Source organism: Ambystoma mexicanum, chromosome 14 (assembly GCF_040938575.1).
Source record: "Ambystoma mexicanum isolate Mex_15411 chromosome 14, UKY_AmexF1_1, whole genome shotgun sequence".
NCBI lineage: Eukaryota > Metazoa > Chordata > Amphibia > Caudata > Ambystomatidae > Ambystoma > Ambystoma mexicanum.
In genome coordinates this window covers 395,339,634-395,359,900 of record NC_090940.1, presented here as the reverse complement: position 1 = coordinate 395,359,900, position 20,267 = coordinate 395,339,634, and the positions used below count along the sequence as shown (strand labels likewise).

Below are 20,267 nucleotides of genomic sequence, written 5' to 3'. Positions count from 1 at the left end.
GGCCAAGATGCTTACTTGCACCACCCGCCATCATGGAGAGGCTGTTGTTCACTAGCCAAACTGCACTCAGCACTACTAGTAATCCCAGAAGAACACCTGAAGGGGGAGCACTGCCTGCCGAGGAACCAACTGCCCCCCCCGTAATTCGAAAAAAAGAAGAGAACCCGTTGTACACACAAGAGCTCTGCATCCTGCCAGGGAAAGGACAGTTACAACAACTAAAGAGGAAGAAAAGAACAAATTACATATCAAAAGACTCTGTTGCATTGCTTGCAGAAATACCAGAGGAGTATTGACTCTTCAGCTCAGCAGAATCCTTTTTCGCATCTCTACTATTGCCGGGAGTGCAGGCCACAGCAAATGCTAAATGGTTGCAAATTGTGCGCTGGGAGCTGGTACAGTTCGTAAATGACACGGAGAACAGGTTCAACATGATCAAAGTTGAGTTGTGTGCATTGAGACTTATGATGATGCAAAACTGTTATGTCCTGGACATATTAACAGCAATGGAAGGTGGGGTTTGCAAACAGTTTGGAGATTGCTGTGTGTTAGGAAAGATTTCCATTTATGTGTAATTTTCCCTCCAGTTGTGAACCCCCCTACTTTTTGCTGTTGTCTGACCATCGTAGACTGACTTTTTCCAGTGGAGCCCAACCTTATGCTGTACTCCGCTGGGCTTTTGCTCATTTTGTTATGGGGAAAATGACATGCCTTTAAGACAGTCAGTACTGGGAGTCTTTGTTTCCCTTAGTCTTTCACTTTGTTGCTACGCTTCAGCAACATTTTATCAGTGCACAAAGTACCTTACAGTACAAGTGCACTGGGGTCCCTTTTCCATTTTTAAGGCCCTCAACACCCTCAAAGGATTTTTCAATGAATGTACAAATGTGCCTTGGACAGAGCTGGTGGCAGCTGTTAATTTTCATGTATTTTTAACCCTTTTCTATGGTCCATACCGCATTTACCGCGTTTGGCCCAGGACAGTGGCCAGTGCCTAAAATGGACGTGGCACAAGGTCCTTATGTTCTTTGGCCATCTTGTCCCTTTGCCTTCCCCAGGTTGAGCAGACCCAGGAAATTCCTTATTCGATCATGCAGACCCCTGCGCAAACCGATGCTTTGTGAGCTTCTGCATGCCTTGTGTGTGTGCCTAAAGGATGTGGGCTGGACTGTCTAGTTCCAATCCATATCCTGGGTGCCAGGATGTCTGATGTGCTGAGAAAGACTGGGACCACCTTGGTTCGTGATTGGTCCACGTCTGGGATGGCTGTATGTGAGCAGATCTCTCATTGGGTGTTCTTCATTTTAGCGCAAAGGAGATTCTGGATAAGAGAAGGCATCTTACACCCATTCCAGGTTGATCTCTTGAGTTCACACCAAACTTAGGAAAGGAGTCAAGTATCCTGAAACCAAGAAGCAGAGTCGAGGAACTGCTGGTGAAGGTTTGGCACCCTGAGCCCACTGCCGTCCTGTTGGACCCCCTGTTTCTGATCGAACCTAGAAGGTCTGCAAAGGCGCTTCGACCCATTGGAATAGTGGGACTAACTATGCTCGGCACCTCCAGCTTAACCTGTGAGAGAGACTTTGCAGAAGTGTTCCTGGACCAACCAGTGAACTGACCAGCTTGCACGGGACCTTTGCCCTGGAACTGCCACCATCTCGAGTTGACACTTCAGCATTTAGAGACTGTAAGCACTGGGTATAAGCACTCTCCCGCTGAGTTTTGTACGCCTAGCATTTTGGCTCAACCTCACAATCGCATTCACCTGCACCGAAAGTACTATTTTCTATTTTTTTTTTAATCTCTTTATTTATCATTTTGAAAATAAAACATACGAGAAAAAGTTACATGTACATATCAATTACACCACAGATATGCATTCAATTTGTATAATACATTATAATAACAATTTACCAAAATTTTAAAACCCGAGCACACTACCACAAATCCCTATCTATAGTAGAAAGCCAAACATCCCAAACTTTTAAGCACAAGGCTCCACTCATCTTAGGGATTGAACTGCCTCTGAGTTAGGGTTTAAATTGTAAAGGACTGCCTAAACGATGTTTGCAATGTATGCTCCCTTTCTTTACAGGTTGTGGACCCTTACTGTGTGCTATTCCTTTAGGCCACTGGTGATTGTATATATGCTTAATATTAGTGTTGTGTTGGTTTAGTTATTACTGCTGATATTTGCCTTGTGTATGATTTAAAAGGCCTTTAATAAATGTACATGTATTTTTATATATACACCTGACTGAGAGTAATTTGTGGTGTAATTTACTATGTGTGCTTATTGTGGGCTTTCGATCACCCTCACCCCTCCTGAGACCTAGTCTTGACCGTCGCCAATGCTACCTTGATTGGTCTGGCTTGTCCAGATGGTTACCCTGTTCCAAGAAACTAGGCTGGCATTCTGAACCTCTGCCCACCAGGTCAGAGTTCAGAAATCCATCTTAACACTGTTGCACATTTGTGCCTTCAGAAGATGCAGAGAATGCATCGTTATCTCACATCATTGCAGCCGTCAATGCGCTGGGTGTTTGCATGAAGAACGAGTGAGGAGTACAGGAGAGTGACTGGTTTACCTTGGCATTTAACTGGGCCCCGTTGTGGTTTGGTGCAATCATGAAGATGTTGATGGCCATTATCGTGTTCACCCTAGTTATCTTCAGCACCTGCCAACTGGACCTCCGATGTTGTGCCATTGCGGCACCCAATAGCGCAAAGATGATGGTATCAATTGGGTTTTCAAAAGCACCTCGTGGACAAAAGATTGTGAAGTGCAGACTGATATCCCACAGAATGGCCCAAAGTATAAAAGGCTCCCTATCCCGTATGGAAATGAAGTTGACCACCTATACCACACTATCATTAGTCCACCCCCAGATCTAGAGAACTACACAGAGGTTTGGGTGGACCTGGCAGGGGATGCATCTATATGACTTGCTCACCTGCGGAATACGCGCATAGGGGAAGAGTTTGCGGTCAGTATGCAGGGCTTGGATGCCAATAAAGGGAACATGGCCATACTTAGAAGCAGAGAGAAGACAGCCGGAGCAAAGGGGTATTAAGGAGTTTGCTACTGTAAAAGTAACAAAAAGGGGGAATGCTGGGAAGGGGGCAACGCCATCCCGCCCCCCAAGTGCTTGATTAAGTGTAGGGTGAGCTGCATTCAAAGCACTATGATGGGCGAGGGGGCGAGGCACAGTGGTAGGATCCCACCCCAATATAATAAACTCACACAGTGTAACCCAGGACACGAGCAAGACTGACATTTTGTGCAGATGTTAGTGCATTTTGCACAGATGTTAGTAACTATAGTTAGGAGACAAGGCTGGTGCAATAATGCAGCATTTCATGCACTGGGCCCTAATTGCGAGACGAGGGAAACCTCCAGCCATGCCTGAGCTCTCATGAGGACAAGCCACACCCCTAACCTTCATAAAGTTAATTCATTGTTTTAACAGTCTTGCAAAGATGTTTTTCTATCCGAAAGGAATGTGCCCGACAAGGCCACGATCACAGACCGTGCCTGGTGTGCATGTTATCTCGCACTAGCACTATCTGGCCTGGCCCAACCCCAGGCGACCACGAGTTATAACCCAAATAAATGCCTAAGCCCCAAGACTCCTGAATTTCATGGCACCAGGGGACCTTGGACCACTAACCCTAAAGTAATAAGTCCTGAAGGTTCAAAGAGAACGGACACTGCACGTCTTTGAGCTACAATCATATGATTTAGATTGCGATGTGCTGGAGGGCGATAAATTATAATTCAAAATGAGGGTGGAGACCTTAGAGCCGGATGGCTCAAAGGGGAGTGAGTTAAATGTGTGCATGGAGGTCAGAGTGCTGCCCCATAACCTCCTTTGTGCCAGTCTTAAAGCCTGCCAGTGCACAGTATAATGATGAAGTAACATTGTGTTAGGAGTGTAGTTAATTTGTTCTTTGACCTTTTTCGATGAGAAGATGATCTCTTTAGCAGCCACGTGATGGAAGACGGACGCCTGGGCTGGAACAAATGATCTGGCATCCTTTATGGAGCAGGCGGACCCTGAATAGGCACACACCAACCAGCCGTGCAGGTTTTTAATGTATGTATTGCGTCACGATGACTGTGTCTGCTCATAAGCTTCTGCTCGTGCCCTTTATTTGCAGAACGTTCTTAGCAGCACAGTTGTGCGTTGTTGGTCTCATCTTTGTGTGAGATTAAAACTTGTTATCCTAACAAGATCGACTTGGGCCGTTCTTCCCTAGTGGGTTGTATTCTCTCTGGTGTGAGCCTTCAGGGTTGTGCCTTCAATAGATGATGCCAGACCAAACACGTATTTCCACATCATCCCTTTCACAGTATTTAGGAAGGGCCCCATAACAACAAGAACCACTTGCAAACCATAGATTAATGCAGGAACTATTTTTGCAATGTAGAATTTTAGTGAAAGCATAATGTAGAATTTACAATAGGTTAGAAAAAGTTGCTTTAATTGGACAGACAAAGGCAACATGCTCGCTCTAAGAGTCTCGTGTATGCCCTTTATGGAGGTGTTTTGTTGGATGGTAAAATCCAGGTATTCAAGAGAGCTGACTCTCCAATTTAAAATCACCAACATTCCAAATCATTGTTTTGGGGAATATTTTATTCGAAAAAATTTGGATCTTTGACTTGCTTCCATTGACTAAAAGGTTGTCATGTGCATATGGTGTACATATGGACAACTTCCTTAGTAAACTAAATGAGCAAGACATCGGCAAAAGCCAGCCAATGCATGCTCAAAGAGCCCAGTATTGCCAAAAATGCATTAACAGAATCCCATAGATTATTGCTGTCAGATACATATAAATTAAAATGTAATGGGGCGAGGATATAGTCCTGCCTGACTCAGTAAAGGTATCAATAGGACACGGTAGAAGGCCGTTTGCACTTAGTCTAATTCTAATCTTAGTCTCCTCATCGAGGAGTATCATTAGTTTCACTAAACTTTCCTGTACACCACAGGCCAGAGTCTTTCACCTAGGACTCCATCAAAGGAACTTATCGTGTCTATGCTGGCTTTGTAGATTGATTTGGCTGCTGGGCTTGGCTGATACCCGTAAGTGTTTAAGGATGGACTTATTGAAATAGGTTCCCAATCTTTGCCGAAACCCAACCTAGCAGTTGGTAAGTAATCGCAAATTTAAAACCACCCAATCCAACTCCTTTGCTAAAAGGGAAGCAAAGACCTTGTGGGGGTGTCAAGAATTGCAATCGGTCAGTAATTAGCAGGGTCTATTCTGCCCTTTTTATATATCAGGATGATATTCGAAAAGTGCCAAAAATATTTGTCAAAACTACCAACAATAACAATCTAAGCAGTTGGATAGGATGTATACTAATTGATCCCGCGATAGTGGACCTGCTGCACAATTGATCGTGAAAAGAAGGTCAATTAGAACATATGTGCGGGGGAACACCCCTGTAACCCCCCACTCAATCCAAAAACCCCTGCAACCCCCTACCCAATCCCATTATATCATTTATTACCCCAAACCCACCCCACATATTTATGTAACAAGTAAAATAAAGGTAAAGGTCAATTGTGCAGAAGGTCAATTAGGACCACTATTATTAGGTCAATTAGGACAAAGGGTCAATTGTAAAAGGTCAGTTTGTGTAATACCGTTGGATTTTGCCAGCACACCCCACAACTCGCCTGAAAAGATACCAGCACACACATCTCTGGTTCTTCTGGCCTGATATTCTCAACATAGCAGAATTAACACCGTGACTCTATTCTCTTACCAAAATCGTCCCTGTCCCCTTCTTTTTAGAACCTAGTGCTACGAGGCCGCCAAAATGGCAGAAGTTGCACTATACAAGACCAGTTTATACTACATTAAGAAGAGGAATGAAATTCCTCTAAAAGGTTGCCATGCAATGTATGTATGGCAGAACCAAAATTACCTTTAAATGGTTGTTTCCCCCCAAATTCCCAGGAATCCCCCACATTTGTTACTTGCCATTGAGACCTCGGAAAGGAAACAGGCGGGGGCTCAGCGTAAATGATCGTTAAGTGCACTGTAATGGAAAATATGAAAGGAGCTTCAATGCACTGCACTTGTTTTATTGTGTCACGCGATATTTCACTGATTGCTCCTAGTGCCTTTCTCGCTTAGTTTCAAGTTTGCGATTTGAAAAGGACGGCCCCTGTGCACGGGTCTTCGACGGCTGTAGGATAGGCTGCGTTGGTAAGGAAGACTGCTCCTTATTCTCCCGCCTCACAATGTAAACAGAGCCGAGGCCTCTAGACTCGACGCCAGGGGCGGGGCCTGTCCTGGAGATCCCCGCCGGGTGACGTCAGCGCGTCACCTCCTCCCGTGGCCTCGTGCCAGAGCCCAGGAGTCCTGAGCCCTGGGAGCTTGTTCCTTGCACAGTACTTAGCAAACAATGAAGCGGACCGGCGGCAGGTACTCCTGATCGCGGCCAAACCTTCCTCAAGCCCCCGGGGGTCTCGTTCTCCGTCCGGGAACTGCTTGGGAGAAGGAGCGATGACGGCGGGGGATGGGGAGAGCGTGTTCTCCTTCGGGTGAGTGGACACTTTTGGCAGAGATCCACTGGACAACGACCTTCGTGTATTATACTGTAACTTTGTTGTGCTCGGTCATGCAGAGAGAGCACGGCAAGTCCTGCCTGTAGGTAGAATAAGTGTCAGGGCACACGGCGGAAAACTCATACATTATTTATGGACTAACACATTGTCACGACTTGGTACTTGCAGTAACACAACATGCATAGCACCACATGCCGCAATACACAGTCACATGCTTACCGTATCATGCAAGTAAACAATGGTGCATGTACTGGAATACAAGAGCACACTTTCAAAGCCCTGTGCCACTCAAAAACACTGCCATGTAAGAATCAATAGCTTTATGCACTGACTCATAAAAAAAGCATGCCATGACACAAAACATGCAATTCTGATTATGCGTTGGCACGCAGAACAAAACACCAAGTGGCACACATGCTTGATGACAAGAATGCCACGAGAACAGGCGAGGACACAGAGTGGGCCGTTGGGCCCCAGCACAGCACCGCCAGCATTGCCAGGCGCAATCAGAGTTCTTTCCTGTCTTGCGAAAGTGGACCCGCCAGACTGTCCGAAGGCTCAGTGTGTGGGGATTGTTGTTGACTCGTCGTCGACGCGCCATGTACGTTTTGACTGGAAACGGATGCCTTCATGCACTCCTGTACCTGGCCACACACTTCTTACGATGCGAGCTCCCCTTTCAGCACCACAAACAAAGTGCTCACTGGAGTTGCCGCAGCCAACTGGGCACTCGCACCGTATTGCCAGCCGGGCACCAGGGTGGTGTGAACTTAACCACCCTCTGGGTCCGAGCTGCCCCGCGCGGCCCGTTTCCCCTTATAACTCACGCTGTCACACTTGCGGCATTGTTATGATTGCATTGGTTGGTGTTTTGACAGGCGCATGTGCTCACATGTGTGCTTGGGGAACAGGCGAGAAATACAATGCTGTGGTCGTCAGTGGCGCAACGGCCATTGTGCCAGTTGGGCTTTTACCCGCCCCCACCGAAATGTTGGGTTATGTTGACTTGAACTTGCCGACCTACACAGCCTTGGCAGGACAGAACAGGGCACAGACAGTACACGGTGCGCGTTTCATTGTTAGCACCTGCCTTTGTGTGCAGACGTGTGTAAGCAATTGAAATACATAGTACTTGCTTGTCAGGGGAGCGATTGGAGGGGGCGGGGAGCGGGGGAGGCAGGATCCAGCGGATTCTCACAGCTGTTCTGAAGTGCGTGGTTACAGATGTGAAGGAGAGAGTTCACTGTAACATTGACGTTCCACTGGAATAGCCTCAGAATGCGCAGCCAAGTTCGATAACTCAAAGTAAGCACATTTCCCCTCCCCCCACAGTCTCTGAAGTTAGCCCCCACCCAACATTTGACGGGATAGGCCCCCTCCCCTGTGAAATGTTTCTTAGTTGCAGCCCTGGTGATCGCTTTCTTGCATAGTAGAACGGCCGTGTATCCCATTCCGTGACCCACTGCCCGGGATACACGCGCGCAGTCTAGGACGTCCCTTAGTGGTTGTGTCTGAAATTCCCTAGCAGGGGTTGATCAGGAGATCTGATATCCGGATCTACAGCACAGCTGGTTTAAGATTTTCCATCACCGCGTCCTCCAAGTGCCGCCACAGTCCGGCAGTCTCTCTGGACATCTGCCCCAGTCCATCCTTTTCAGCACTCTCTGCCATCACAGAAGGGGAAATATCACGAGCAAATCAGTGTTGCCGCCAGGGATGCCAATTTCTGGTATTCGCTATGTGCAGAACCCCATTTTGATTTAGACTATGGAACAATAATTCCCATACCGAGCGACGACAGGGAGCTGTACCCATCCATCTTCACGACTAAACACCACATTTTACAGACATTTAGCAGCAGGGATTGGAAAACAGCCACAGCATTTACAGGCGAGTCTAAACATCTCTGCAGCAGGGCCTAGCCTGTTGAGTTGTGCCTGCAGCGTCCTGCGTTAGGATTCCCAATTCCTCCCATGCCCGCAGACAGCCCTGGCATGTCTTCCAGCTGCCCCTCAATCAAGGATGAGGTGGCAATGAGGCAGCGCGTTCCCACTTTGAAGGGCGCAGCACTCCCTAATTTTGCAAGATGCCTGCTAACACTTCACTGAGCCTGAGCCAAACAGGAGGGGAGAGGGGAGCTAGGAGCCCTGCCAGCCGCTGGGGATTTAGAAGAGCATGTCAAAGCAGCCGGATTTGTTACTCTATATGTTTGGTTGGATAATCTCCACGGGACAAAGTGAACCACTTGTGCAAGAGTCAAGTTCTTTTTTTAAAAAAAGTGGGTGACTCATTAACATACCAATTGAATGTAACGTCACCAGAAATGAGTATATCAATGTACCCTCTGAAAAAAGTCGGGGGACCCAGTTCACCTGTGTGTATCCTAGACTTGAACTCTGCACCAGGGCCTGTTTTATGGAGAACGGGGGCAAGTGTCCCCTCATGCACTCTGCGTCTATGGCAGCCTCTACCCCAAAAATGGCTGTAGCGCCCAAATGGCACATCTCTCCTGCGCTGAACCACAGGCAACCTCGGGCCTGATTGTGTCTTATTGAGCTTCATCAGGAGGCGTGGCTTGGAGCCACAGCCATGTTATGGTTGACGCCCACTCACGCCACTGAGTGCATCTTCGCAACACTGAAAGCTTTGTATCTTTAAATGAATGGCAACCACAGGCCATTGCTCTTTGCAGCTTTCTAGAAGTACCGTTGTAGGCGGAGCTGTTCATCGTTTTGTAGTGCTGTTGGGTGCCATGCCTGTGGTTCGGCCCACGGAGCTGCTTTCCAACGAAGAGCTGTCATTCACAGTTAATTAAAACACATTTTTTCATTTTCCGCAGAGTGTATGGATTACATTCTGAAAGGAATCGTATTAAACAGTTAGGAAGTAAAGAAAAAGGACAGAACTGTTCTACTGGCACCTGGAAACACCATTTTGTTGTATAGACGCCTAACAAATGCTCAATAAATAATAAAATAAATCTTCCCCTCCTTCCTGTCATCTCCTTCCTTTATGTTTCCCGGTTCCGCTTTTGTACTTTCTTTACAGGGCTTTGGTGGAGTTTTTGGATGACCTAAGTGTTATACAAATGACAAGCATGACACATCATTTTTATACCCCCCATTGCACTTTGCCTTTCTCCCTTTCGTGACTCCTGACCCCTCCATCCCAGTTCGTTACAGTTAGAAGAATAAGCAATTGAGTAAGGGGCCTAACTTTACTTTCTTTTATTGCTGTCTTATGTATTAAGGCCAGGGGTCGAAATGGGGATTTGTTCACCAGGAGGAAAAAGCAGCTCCTGGGTATCGGCCATAATCAATACCACAGGAGCTACCTGTGGGGAACCAGGAGCTAGTACGTAAGCGCACAGCAAATCTAACTTTGCGCAAGATGCAGTGAAAGTGTTAACCAAGGTGGATGGAGGGGTGTTTGGGGTATCTAAGTGCTCATATAGTTGGAAAAAAGGGTGCCCGAATGAGGGAGGGAGTGCAGACATGCGGGTGAAGTGTTAGGTGTATGAAGTTAGAAGCAGGCAATGTTAGGTTTGTGATTCTATATTGGCAGTGTACCAGTCTTTTCATAGTTTTTTGAAGGTTTTGAATGTGGGTTCTCGTGAGATGTAGTCTGGCGGTTTGTTTAATGGGGTGGGGGAATGGAAGAGAATGATTTACGTCTGTTTTTTGTACTGAAATTGAGAGGTGTTAGCTTAGTCTTATTTGATGCCCTAAGGTTTCTGCGTGCGATGTCAAGCTTAAGGAATGATTTGCTGCACGAGGGGCTAGAAGTGTAGATGGTCTAGTGCGTCAAGTTTTAGATTTTTAATTCTATTTTAGGTTTGTTGGGTAACCAGTTAAGTGTTTTTTAGAGCTGGCCGGATATGGTCGTAAGGCTTGAGGATTAATGCGCATTTAGTATTATTTTTGATCATTTGGAGCGATTTGAATTTGAATGAGGACAGTCTCTTAGGGAGAATTGCTGTAGTCTAGTGTGGAGGATTGGGGCATTGGTGATGATGATCTTTTGGTGAAGCTACAAGAGGGGAGTGTCTTTCTGAAGATATGTAGGAGGTACTTTGTTTTTTGGTGAGCTATTTTATATGTGGTTTAAGGGATAAGTCAGTGTTTGTTAGGATTCTCATGCTCCATGCTTCTGAAGTCGGTTGGGGTGGGGGGCCTAGGTTAGCGGGCCATATAAAAAGAAGGTGGTGAATGTGTTGGGTGCCAAACACCATTACCTCTCTCTTGCTGGGGTTGAGGCATGATTTGTTTTGGGACGTCCATATTTGTATGGCTGTAAGGCATTGACTGATTGATGGGGTTGTTGGATTTGATGTTTGGTGACATGGAGAAGGCAAGTTGTGTTGTCCGTGTATCCTTGAAATGTGGGTGTGAATTGCTCTACAGTGTGCGTGAGGGGCTTCATATATGCACTCAAGAGCCACGGGGATAAGGTGGATTCCTGAGGGGCTCCTTGAGGAACTTCTCTAGTGATTTATTGTTGTTGAAAACCTTTATTCAGCGAGAGCCACCAGGAACAAATACAACATACTTAAAACACATGAATACAAAACCAATATAAAATTCCATACAAGAAATAGAAGATTAAAAGTCAAAAAGTGCTAGTGAAGAAAGCTGAGGGAATTCAACTTGTGGAGGTTAGCACATTTTTCCTCTTGTATCATGCCTGTCGAATGTGCATGGAGGCAAAAAATACAGTGTTAACATTTTCAATGGCTTTGCAATGATACATAGCCCCCTAATTGTTTTTCTTCCTAAGGAGAATGAACAATGGAACCACATATATTCTCCTGAGCTCTTCCAGGCCAGGGCAAAAAGCATAAAGGGAACCAAATTTTAATTCTCAGCATCACAGATTGGGCAACTTTTCTTCTGATTGTTATCCCAACTGGCAGTGAAGAACCTCAATGGCAAAGTACCCATGTGAAACCTAATAAACAGTGCCCGAGTATAGGTTGGAGCTATAACATCCAAATAGTCTTCATAGCTTGGCAATGGTGGCCAGTGTCGAACAGATTAAGGTGGCTTTGTTTGTTTCGTCTATGCCTTAAACAGGCCAATTTAACCAATGATTTGGCAGTTGAGGGCATGGTTAAAGGTTTTTCCCAAAATATACTTAAACCCAGCACAGAAATCCATTTCCTCATGTGGAGCAGCCAGGGCCCTTTATGAGATCCCCTCAGGGACATCACATAGGAGGGAGGATAGCTCAGGGGCAACTCCCTCTCATTGGAAGCAAGACGACGTGGAGCAACACTGGTTCGATCCCTGGGTACATGCTTAGAAACCTCTGGGTATTAAGCACGTTATAAATAACCAATTATAATAATTATTATAATAATCTTGATAGTTAGTCAGGCCCCGGAGTGCCCCATACTCTCAGCCAGTAGAAAATAGGTCTCTTTTCCACTTCATCTCCTATGGGGCCTGCATCACACTCCGTCCTTACTGCTGCTTTTGGGGTGCTTTGCGGGATTAATAAAAATATTCTTAAGAAATATGCTCTCAACCACTGTTAGTGGAGCAGAAGTTCCATAACCCCAAACCTCAGACCCAAAGATGGAGAGTGCCTTTGCTTGGGCATGGTACATTGAAAGGACTGTCTTTTAACTGCTCCTCCAGCATGTCTAAAATAGTAACTATATAACGCCCTGTTAGGTTTATCCAACGTCATTTTGGCCTTCAAAAGCTGTGCCAACCACCCATCCCTAATGAAAAATGAGTACCCAAGTAATCGTACCATTGTACCTGTTCCAATACTGTACCTCCCACTGTAGCATTCAGATCTCGACCTCCAGGATTCCTTGGGTTGAAGACCATCAACTTGGTTTTACTAGCATTAATCTCTAGCTCAAGGTCATCAAACTTGCTCTAAAAGCAGTCCAACGTCCGCTGTAGCCCCATCGGAGACATGGACAATAACACAGCGTCGCCCATGAAAAAAAGGGCCGGGTCCCTATCAATTCCAGGTCTAGGTGGATCTGAATTGGCTGCCAGAAGTCTGTCAACGATGGAGTCTATAGAGATACAAAATAACAGGGGGGCCAAGGCACATCCTTGGCGCACACCCCCTGGCGACTCCAAGGGTTTTGGTTATGTCCTAGTGATTTATAGGAAATCTCAGACTTTTACTGTGGTGGTGCGGTTTTGTAGACAATATCGTATCCATTTTAGGGCAGAGTCTTGTATGCATAGGTGTAAATGCAGGTGTTTAAGATGTGTGGGGTGACGGATGGTGTCAAACACTGAAGAGAGTTCTGGAAGGATCATGGAGTGTTATCTAGTGCGAACAGGGATGTGCTCTCATGTATAGAAGTGCAATTTCAATGCTTCTGTGGGGTCTGAAACTGGAGGCCTTTCTGAGAACTGAGTGGGTTGGCTGCATGCTAGTTTCTGCATGATTTCTGCTACTAATGGTAGATTAGAGTTTCATCAATAGTTGTCTGAGTTCATTTAATCAAGATTCGTCTTATTTCAGAGTGGTCTAACTGTTGCTTTTTTTTTATCTTAGTCGAGTAGTAGCCAGTTGAGAATGAGGCACTGCAGAGCCCTTACAGAGCTATATTCTAAATGGGGACTGCTAGGGATCTGTTTTCTTTGATGATGGAGGCTGTTGGGCACAGGTTGGCATGAGTGGAGGGTGCCTTCCAGTTCATTATTCTCTTTTTTTATTTCCCATGCTGAAGTAGGTGTGAAGGCTTCAAATGTAGGTGGACTGATGCTGGGGTTGAGAGGTGGGGTTGTCGAAGGGTTGTTATAGTTGAAATTGCTTAGAGTTTTCTGGATTTTCGTAATCTTTGTATGGAAAGCTAGAGCTATATTGTCAGCTCACTCTTGGGAAGGAGGGGGGGTTGTTCAAGGTTTCATGGTTGGTGAATTGGCGGCATATTTTGAAGAGTGCATCTGTTTGGTTTTCACCTATGCTGACAGTGGATTGGTAGAAACATTTCTTTTTTTTCCTTTTGAGCATCAAGCAATGTCCCTGAAGAGGATTTTGAAATAAAGTTTGTCCTTTTCTGGTGTGACTTTTCTCCATCTGAGTTCTGTTTTTCTAAGCGTGTGTTTGAGTAGGGTTAGATCAGAATCAAACCATTTGTAGTTGGGCTCTTTTTCTTATAGTTTGGGTCGACCTGTTATTATGACACACACTGTCTCAACTGTGGTGATCATTGTGTAGTTAATGTTTTGTAAGATGTCTGTGGGGGTGGTAAGGGACTGTATTGAAGTTGGGGAGTGATCCGTTGTTGAAGGTTTTTCTGAGGTTTTGTGGAGTGACTTTTTTCATTGATCCGAAGGTACGTTTCTGGGTTGCGTTTTGTGTCTGACATGGAGAGAGTGTTATGTGACCAGGTGGTAGTGAGGAGATAATGGTCTAAAGAGGCACACAACAATATATGAGGGGGTGCATGGAGTGCGCAGGTGGCTTAAGCATCGCAAGTAGCTCTAAAAAGCGCGTGGCCCATGTAAACAATGGCATGGACAAAGAGACCGGTTGAGTTTTCATGCCTGACATGAAACTAAGCGCAACGTATTTCAAAAGAGCTTGTTAAATGTTCAGCAGTTGAAAAACGGACTGAAAACTATTCTTTCATTTCCGTTTCCATGGTAATTGTAATGGGTTATTTATAACGCTCTTAATACCCAGAGGTTTCTAAGCGTGGACCCAGGATCGAACCTGTGGTGCTTCGAGTCGTCTTGCTTCCAAGACGAGCACGTGGCCCCAGAACTATCCTCCCATGACCCGTATTAAAATGTTCCGGAAGCCAGTGCTCCTGTAATTCAGTTTATATACATATCTCTACATTTCACATGTGCAGGAGCCCTTGAGTAGAGTCAGTTGTTTTGATGGCAGTCCACGATTCATAAGTTATTCAATCATTCTAATTACAAGGCTTCAATAGGGTAATCTGTCACACAACTAAGGGAATGCATTCTCTATATTATTATTTCCCTTCAGACACTGCAGAACAACACATCTCACTCCAGATGATGGGCGAGGATGACATCTACTAGGCAAGAAAGAGCAGTGCTGGGACTCCTCGACTTTTCATTGCACTGCTTTTCATTGTGCAGAGCAGAAATCAGGTCGGAGGCTCCATTAGGATCCTGCTAGGGCTGGGCCCTTCCCAGTCTGGTTAAATTAAAGCCCTACCCCTTCACTCTTCTCTTCCCGCACAAGGCTGGCACACACCCTATGGCAGCATGGGTCTTGCAAATAACAATATGTCGTAAAATCGTGTTGCAGACTCCCTCGCCAACACTTTCCATCTCTCTTTCCTGTGGCTTACGTCTTCCGATTTCTCTCCTTTTCTTTTCTGTGCCCCCACAACAGGTCAGTGGTTTGAAGTTTCCCCAGTCTGCTTGATTGCTGCATCGGCATTTACATGAGATTCTCAAACAGTATGTGTGCTCTGGCTAAAGGTTGGACAGCACAAGAATACTGATTTAGCATATGATGATGTAACCCTTTCCAAAGCACTGAACAGTCCTCTCTTTGCTCCTGAAATCTGGACAGAGTGGAATGCCTGAGTGCCTCACCGTAGGTTATTGATGCTATCTTGCGAGCATGGCTGCGGTGTCACCCGTCCCAACATATTCTAGGACTGGTTCAATCATATTAAACGCCAGCCTTACAAAATGTGGACAAAGTGCTGGGTAGTGTAGAAAAAAACACCTTTCTCATAGGCCATGTTAAATGGGTGCAATGTTTTCCTAAGTTATGGTTGGCACAGGGAATGTACTTTCTTAGATCCATAGGAGTGGAAACGAGCAGTGCAGCATGCCGCAATGCAATAGTACGTATTGCAAGCAGAAAGATGCAATTTAGGTTAGATATATTTGGGCATACCAAGGGATCCTGTGCACTGACACCGTGTGCAGCACAGAGCTGGAGGGCCTTGGGCCCCGTGTAGGTCAATTCGTTCGAGCAGTCCGGTCGATCGGGTAGGAGAAGTTACTCTAATGGGAGATCTCTTTCTGAATGATATTGTTGGAACATGCTTACATCTTTAGTTTTGTAATGGATCAAGACTCCCTACCAGGCATAGTTGCTCATTATGTGGCCTCGAGATAATGTGGACTACAGCTCCCATGATCCTGCACGATTGACTATACTGACTAGGGCTGATGGAAGTTGAAGTCGAAACATCTGGAGGGCCATATAATGAGTAACCATGCAGCACTAGTTTCTTTTTGTCCGAGACCTGCATCCCTGCATATGTTTGTATAACTTATGTACAATGCAGGCGCAGATGGACCTAGAGGGCAGTGCCTAAGGAATGGCCTGAGAGACCCCTGTGGACTAGTTTTGTAGGCCAGTATGACCACTTAGCATACTCGCTGCTAGAAGTCATGACATGACATTCGCAAAAGCGGGCCACTTTTATGTGGATGCCCGTGCCTAGTTTGCATCCTTCTCTGAGGTGGCAACGTTGTGTTGTAAACGCCACACCGTCTTGTATTCCTCACACAAGCGCAGAACACTATCTGTCTAAAGCAACGCATGCTTTTTTCCCTTCTGAATATAGCATGCATTTTAGAGTCGCTGTCGACGCTGTATATTTAAGGTTCTATGACACTTTCCTTAGAAACTTTAAAATAAAGTTTTCCGCAGTAACTTTTCATGCAGCCCATAAATGTTGACCAAGTTTAGCAAGAAAGTGACCTGGACGCTTATGCTAAATTTAATGACATTTTATGTATACAAAATAAAGTTGAAACAAAGTTTTTTTTCCAATGGATTTTCAGTAGGCACATACAAAAGTACTCTTTCAGAACGCGCAGCTGAAAGTTGTCTGTTTTGCTTTGTGAGATTTTTGTCATAGGCTTATCATGAACTTCTAAACGTTAATAATCATTTGAAAATAGAATGGCTATGCTGGCACTCGGACTAGTGTTTGATTAACCAGGCAAAGGTGTTGTGCCACATTGTGCTAGCTGCAAGTTTTCCGGAAAGAGGCTTCTGTGGAACCGGCAGCAGACATATTTTCTCATAGGAGCGCAAGCCACTCAAGCTAACGACCAATGTATCGCAGAGTCCAGGATTGTAACGGAAAGGGGTCAGTCACCATAGCACACAGGATGGAGTTTAGTATTGAGTCATGTATTCAAAATGACCAAATAAAATGGAACTTGCACACATTCCACAACCAAACATCTCTTTCATGGTGTACACATTCTTTGGTATCACAAAAGTTGTCCTGTTAGTGAGTAAAGGCAGCACATGTTTGGACAATTAATTCAGTGAGGTCATGGTACAGAAGGTTTAACACTTTTAGTGTAGATACCTTTATTGACACAATAATTAATTGCCACACTCAAAACTTTTATTTTTATTTCCTGGAGATTTTAGTTAGGGGAGGTTGCGTAAAAGTGTGAATGCCAAGATAAGAAACCAGGACAAGTCTAGCTAATAAGGGAATAATAAGGGAAGCTATCGCGATCAGGAAGTCCTGACCAGCCCGGCGATGCACTTTAAGATGGGAAAACATGCAATTCAGACCACTGTGCGAGGATATTGTCACAGAGGAGTTCAGTGACCAAGTAGAGGAACGAGGCCGGAGGCAGAGTTCCTTTATTAGGTCACTTAAGTCTGAGGTCACTTGCAGGATCCTTTTTATGCACTATAGGAGGCATTGTATTCCTTATAAAATATTGTCATACGCTGTCATCCTTTTTAATACCTGACCTCAGGCTTAATGTAATGCAAGAGATGTTCCTGTTGCTGATACATATAATCAATATAGAATCAGTTTGGATTAATAAAAACAACTAAAATGCAACTTCTGTTTTTCAGAAAAACAATGTACACAGTTTAATTAAATGCATCCAAAAACATTTTTCGTTTTGTGCTTTAAAATAACCATGTTCTTGCTTTCAGGTGTTAAACTCCAACAGTACAGAAAATAAGTAAACTACCATCAAAATTCGTTATCACTTAATGGCTGTAAAGTGTCACAGAAAGCTATTTTAAAATAAAGGAATTAAAGAAAGCTTGTGCCCCATGCTGGCTCAAGCAGCAGGGATTGTGGCTTCGCAATTAAAGCGTGATAACTGATTACAGAGCAGTAGTGATGACATTTTCTCATGGTCAGCAGTGATGCCACAGCTAGTCTGTAATAAGAACGTTATTTACATACATTTATAAGGGTATTGCAGGCTTCCATGCATTATATAATGGGGCGGCGACAGCTGCCATATAGTAAAATGTTAAATGTAAAAAAAAAATTAATGGATATTTGTACCGCGCACTATAACCACTGGAGTGGTCCCCTGGCGCTCTGGCGGATCTGAAAAGGAAGCGGGCTCAGGAGGTGAGTTAGCGGGAAGGAGCGGGATAAGTGCAAGAGAGGTGATGTGCTGTTGGCAGCTTCAGTTCGGTTAACACCGTTGGCTGAGCTTTGGGGTGCTTTCCGGTCGGTAGCCGTCGTGTGCTGTTGTGCAAAGCTATGTGTGGTTTGTTTTATTGTTGCAGTGTAGTGACGTTTGTGCGGTTTGTTGTGCTTTAGGGTTGTGGTTGTGTTTGGTTAGAGTTTGAGAGGTGTATGCAGAGGGGTTGAAATAAATTGTTAGTGGGTTGATTATTGGCCTCACTATCTAGAAGTGATAAGTGCTAAATTTCCACGTTTTTTCTAGATGTGGTGCGTGAATATCTCTGCTTTTCTATCTAGAGCCGGCACTGGCTAATGTCCACAATCTTGTCTGTATATGACATATGCCAATATTCACAATTATATCCAGATGTGGCACTGGCCCGCCTTCAAAATCCTGCCTAGATGCGAGGCAAGCTAGCATTCACAATTCTATCTAAATGTGGCGTTGGTAATATTCCCAATGCAGTCTAGATATAGCAATGGCTAACATTCGCAGTTCTATCTAGATGTGGCACTGGCCGACATTCATAATCCTGTCTAGATGTGACGCAGGCTAATGTTGATATTCTAACCAAATGTGGTACTTGCTATCATTCACAATTCTGGCTGGGCACAGCGCAGGCCAATGTTCACAACTCTATCCAAATGTGGCACCTGCTAACCTTCACAATTTTATCCAAGTGTGGCAGTTGCCAACATTCACAGTGCTATCTAAGTGTGGCACTTGCTGACACCCACAATCCCATCTCGATGTGAAGCAGGCTAATATTCACAATGCTATCCAAATGTGGCATATGCCAATATTCACAGTTCTAAGTGTGGTACTTGCTATCATTCACAATTCTGTCTGGGTCCGGTGCAGGCTAATGGTCATAATTCTATCCAAGTGTGGCAGTTGCTAGCATTCACAATGCTCTCTAATGTAAATGTGGCACATGCTAACATTCACAATGCTCTTCAAATGTGGCACATGCTAATATTCACAGTTCTAAGTGTGGTACTTGGTTTCATTCACAATCCTATCTGGATGTGACGCAGGCTCACATCAGCTCACTTGGGAACCTATCATCCATAGGAAAAACAAAGATTCTATGGTTAATAACTTTCAAGCAGTAGGATGGATCAGCACAGCATTTGACATTACCAAATAAGGGCCCGGGCCCCCAGGACTGGAAAGTTGTGTACACATCCCTGTTATGATATAAAAGAAATTAAGTGTCAAAAAAGGGTGTCTTTTCCACTTTTCCATTCATTTTCCCATAGAGAAAAAGTAATTTTTTTGCCATTATGCAATTTGAGAATCAATTTCTGAATCGACATTGTAAAATGCTCTAAAATGATATAGCAGGTGTTAACTAGGACAGTTTAAGGGCAGGGAGCATGTGGGCAGGGCTAAGAAGGATGATAGGTGAAGGTTTGGGGCTTGGGGATAGCATAGGTTTGTTTTCCCTGAATGTTTTGCCAAGATTGAGAAGTGGCACAAATTGCAAAAAGAAAGAGTAAATACTTGAAAACTATGATGCATTGAGATGTGGTAATCCGTGTGGTTGCTAGTTAGGGGAAGATCAGGATTTGTGTGTGAAAATATATATTTAAAAAAAGGTTTATTTTTTTATTGTGCATTTTAACTGTTTATTTTCGACTTTTTCCACATCTCATTGGTTTAAATACATATAAGTTTACATCAGAAAAGAAAGAAAAAAAGAAAGTAGAAGAACAGTAAGGACAAGAGAAAGGTATAAACATGGAAAAATAAAAAGGAACACTTGATGATTATTTACAAACAATCTTTTAAAACTATGAAATGATCCAGTCATTGTAACAAAGTTAGATAAGCAAGAAGGAGTGTCTTAGCAGTGAGTGTGTAATGAGAATGTAGGCATACTCTTTCCCTAGAAACTCTAGTTCTTCCAAAATCTTTACTACTTCCACTGTCAGTGCTCTTTCATGACCAGAGCTGAGGCATTCCCAAAATGAATCTGAGAGCAGCCAAGTGCTTGTAACTACAAACTTCCTTAATCGTTTTTCGCATAATTCTCTGGTGCCTAAACATTATGTGAGAATATGTTGCGTGGACTGCACTTTGTTTTCCTCGCTAGATCACATTCAGTGTTTCGAGTGCCATGATCTGTTGCTGCCTGCACTTCAGCTGTTTTCACAAGGTTTAATCGAAACCTGAGGAACTCAGTCCTTAGTCTTGCATCTGGGAACCTTGTCAGATAATTTGGCAGGTAGTGTTTTAGTTTGTCAAATAGCGACAACGATGTAAAGATTTTCTATTTTCTATT

The 20,267-nt window shown here is 44.5% G+C and overlaps 1 protein-coding gene across 2 annotated transcripts in view; it reads left to right on the top strand.

The window, feature by feature from the left end:
• Positions 1–6,368: 6,368 nt before the first annotated feature.
• The window catches only part of BMF (Bcl2 modifying factor), a 336,416-nt gene continuing 322,517 nt past the window's right edge, over positions 6,369–20,267 (top strand). For both annotated transcript variants that reach the window (XM_069637515.1, XM_069637516.1), the window contains exon 1: positions 6,369–6,566. In XM_069637515.1, coding sequence (XP_069493616.1) covers positions 6,529–6,566 — 38 coding nt within the window. In that variant the 5' untranslated portion in view covers positions 6,369–6,528. The remainder of the gene's footprint in view (positions 6,567–20,267) is intronic.